This window comes from Oryza glaberrima, chromosome 1 (assembly GCF_000147395.1).
Source record: "Oryza glaberrima chromosome 1, OglaRS2, whole genome shotgun sequence".
Taxonomy (NCBI): domain Eukaryota; kingdom Viridiplantae; phylum Streptophyta; class Magnoliopsida; order Poales; family Poaceae; genus Oryza; species Oryza glaberrima.
In genome coordinates, this window is record NC_068326.1 from 19686600 (window position 1) to 19690375 (window position 3776).

Genomic DNA, 3776 nt, shown 5'->3' on the forward strand with positions numbered 1-3776 from the left:
GTCCTATGCCAGATTAGCAAAGTTTTCATAAATCAGGTTCATAATACCCAAATAAATAAAAAAGAATAACATAAAGGGAAAGCACAAAATTGATCAAAATTGTACTTTGATCAAAATTCTGAAGATCTAGGGAAGTTCATAATACCCAAATAAATAAATAAAAAGAATAACATAAAGGGAAAGCACAAAATTGATCAAAATTTCTGATCATAGTAAAGGGAAAGCACAGACAATGCAGTCGTGTGTCTTCATCAAATTAAAGTAGTCCAATATATAAAATACTACTACTACTCAGCAATTCACACACCGGACGGTCCTTGTCACAAGCTAAACTCTAATTAAATTTACTGCATGTACCAAAAACCGCACTAGAGCTGTAAGATAGATAGAACACGTGACATGGTAAGTCACTACTCATCACACGTTGGTGGAGGCCATCTGCATGACCCGGTTGCGGCCGGCGCCGACGAAGCGGCTCCAGTACCAGTGCTCCCCCCAGATCCTGTCCATCTCCTCGATGGGGATCCCCTTCGTCTCCGGCAGGAAGACGAAGACGAACCCCGTCATGATGAGCTCCATGGCGCCGAAGAAGAAGAAGAGCCCGAACTTGAGGCGGCACAGCATCATCAGGAAGATCTGCGCGATGAAGAAGGTGAAGGCCATGTTGAACACCACCACCACGCTCTGCGCCGCCGACCTGATCTCCAGCGGGAAGATCTCGCTGGGAACCAGCCACCCCAGGGGCCCCCACGACCACGCGAACGCCGACACGAACAGGCAGATGAACAGCACCACCACGATGGCGTAACCCTGCGAGATGTTCGCCACGCCCGCCGTCCCGAACTTGACGGCGATCAGTGTCCCAAGAATGAACTGTGTGCATGCAAGATCATCATCCGAATTAAATTATGTGTGTTTGATTTTGTATCTGATCGAATTGATCGATGGGTTTTGTGTGTTACGTACCTGCGCTATGATCATTTGGATGCCGCCCTGGATGAAGAGCACGCGGCGGCCGAATCGGTCGACGGTGGCGATGGAGACGAAGGTGGCGAACATGTTGACGAGGCCGGTGATGACGGCGGACATGAGCGAGGCCGTGCCGCCGAATCCGATGGTCTTGAACAGCACGGGCGCGTAGAACATGACGACGTTGATGCCGGTGAGCTGCTGCAGCGTCGGGATCAGCACCGACATCACCAGCTGCGGCCTGTACCGGCGCTCGAGGAGCGTGCGCCACGGGTTCTCGATGGCCTTGGTGGCCTCGCTGGCGGCGACGAGGTCGTCGTACTCCGGGCCGATGTCCTCGGTGCCACGGATGCGGCGGAGCATGGTGCGTGTCTCGTTCTCCTTGCCGCGGGACAGGAGCGAGTTGGGGGTGTCGGGGAGGAGGATGGAGCCGACGGTCATGATGACGGCCGGGACGGCGGCGAGGCCGAGGCTGACGCGCCATCCCCAGCCGCCGGCGATCTTGTCGGTGAAGTAGTTGATGAGGTTGGCGAAGAGGATGCCGACGGTGATCATGAGCTGGAAGATGATATTCAGCATGCCCCTCATCTTCGCCGGCGCCATCTCCGACAGGTACAGCGGCACAGCCTGCGTCAAACGTCCACAAACAGGTGTAACATGCATGAACAGATTGAAGAATGTTTTGTATCAAAAGAATCCAATTAAGTAACAGGTTAACGAGATTGATCTGTTTGGTATAACACAGCGTGATGATCACCTGGATGCTGAAGCCGACGCCGATGCCGAGCAAGATGCGGCCAATGATAAGCATGGCGACGTTGACGGCGGCTCCGTTGAGGACGGCGCCGATGAGGAAGATGAAGCCGCCGCCGAGCATGGTCATCTTGCGGCCTAACTTGCGGGTGATGACGGAGGCGAATAGGGAAGCGATGAGCGCGGCGAGGTAGAGCGACGAGGTGAAGAGCGTGAGCGGCTCGCTGTCGAACTTGCAGTACTGGTTCGTGTCCACCACCTCCTTCTCCTTGGCGTACACCGACGGGAAGAACCGCGACAGGAACGGGTCCATCGACGTCACGCCACCTGCACAACAAATCCATCAATCCATGGATGCATCGTCAGTGCACGTAACATCGTATATCAAGAATATGCAAGAGCGGCGGCGGCGGCTGCTTACCGGAGATGCCGATGTCGTAGCCGAAGATGAGGCCGCCGGAGGAGGCGACGAGGCAGGCGATGAAGACGAAGATGGTCATCTTGCCCGGGTAGTGCTTGGGCGCTCCATCGCCGGCGCCGGCGTTCTCCATTGCCAGGGAAACGAGAGAAGGGACACGGGAGATCAGATCGATGGGAAAGGAGTTGTGTCGATACGGTACGTGTGGCTTCGCTTCAGCTTATATAGGGCTTATAAAACGGTTAAGATATCATTAGAGATAAAATTTTACATTAAATATCTTCAGGTCATTTGGGTTATGATTAAGTTTATCCTTCTCATAGGTTACCGCGTAGTACAAATTATTACATTTTTCCTCATCCTTAACGAGGACATCTAATTAATCCTGGCTTATTCTAATCTCTCTAATACATATATCTCAATGTTTCGTCACGTATAATTGATAGTTTTTTCTACCCATTATTTTTTCAAATTAAAATATACATGGTAGAGATAACATAATCCACCCCACTAACCCCATTACGATGGACGAAGATCAATGAACCGCTAGTTTCATGTAATCGTTCCACCAAAGAATCCAAGTAGCGCCACCCCACCAGAATTGACAAGCACATTCTTCTCTATCTCTTCTCTACTACTTAAATAAAAGGTGCTTCCATCGTCCGTCGAAAAAACCGGAAGAAAAAAAAAACCAAATCAGTCCGATGCAAAAAAAATCTGGGCGGAAAAAAGAAAAAAACAAACATGTCCGATCCAATAAAAAGCGAAAATAAGGGAAAAGAAAAACAAATCTGATTCCGTCAACGCGGTAAAAAAGGGCGAAATTTTTTTTAAAAAAATCCGATTCTCTATCTCTATCTTCTCTACTACTTATAATAATAATAATAATAATAATAATAATAATAATAATAATATCTATCTCTACTACTACTTTAAGAAACGTTTCCTTCGTCCGTTTAATAAATAAGAAAAAGCGAAAAAAAACAAAACAAAAAGAGTCCGATTCCCCTGCGAAAAAAATATCCGATCCCTTAAAAGGGAAAAAAAGTCCGAGAAAAAAATACAGTTTAAATAAGAAAAGCGAAAAAAACAAAAAAAAAAGTCCGATCCCCCGAGCAAAAAAGTTCCGATCTCTTAAAAAGGGGAAAAAGACGGAGAAAAAATAGCGAAAAAAACAACTAACAAAAATAGTCCGATTCAAAAGTGGCAAAAAAAAACAAAAAATAAAACCGTAGATCGTTTCCCATAAAAAAGGAAAAAAAGTACGATATCTGTAAAAGGCGGAATAAAAAAGAAAAGTGGCCGAAAAACAAAAAAAAGTCCGGAAAAGAATTAAAAAACCGAAAAAACATCTAAAGATCCGTCCGATTCCCTCAAAAAGTGGCAACAAAAAGCTGTTTGTAAAAAATAAAAAAAAAGTAAAAAGGGTGAAAAAAGTCCGATTTCTATTCGTATTTGTTTTAGTAGTCCGTAAATATCTATTCTCTATATCTAATCTAATCTAATCAAAATATTTACAAAGAAAAGTTTACATCTTAGAACTAAACAGAAAAAATGCACGAGAAAATAAAAACGGTTTAAAAAAAATTGATAAAAAAGCAAAAAAAAACGCATGAGAAAAAAATGTCAGAAAAAA

The 3776-nt window shown here is 45.7% G+C and overlaps 1 protein-coding gene across 1 annotated transcript; it reads right to left on the reverse strand.

Annotated features, from left to right (window-relative positions):
- Positions 1–232: 232 nt before the first annotated feature.
- On the reverse strand, positions 233–2319 carry LOC127760718 (sugar transport protein MST7). The gene is made up of 4 exons (XM_052285017.1): positions 2144–2319; positions 1727–2049; positions 967–1596; positions 233–873 (listed from the first exon to the last, which is right to left on the reverse strand). The coding sequence occupies exons 1-4, from the start codon at positions 2271–2273 to the stop codon at positions 418–420; spliced, it is 1539 nt and encodes a 512-aa protein (XP_052140977.1). The 5' UTR covers positions 2274–2319; the 3' UTR covers positions 233–417.
- Between the last annotated feature and the right edge of the window lie 1457 nt (positions 2320–3776).

Bases quoted from the DNA above. Each gene is read 5' to 3' on its own strand.
- LOC127760718 (XM_052285017.1), bottom strand. From the start codon at position 2,273: ATGGAGAACGCCGGCGCCGGCGATGGAGCGCCCAAGCACTACCCGGGC. The intron at 2,050-2,143 runs GTAAGCAGCCGC...TTTGTTGTGCAG, and splicing joins CTACGACATCGGCATCTCCG to GTGGCGTGACGTCGATGGAC. The intron at 1,597-1,726 runs GTGATCATCACG...CGTTTGACGCAG, and splicing joins GCGTCGGCTTCAGCATCCAG to GCTGTGCCGCTGTACCTGTC.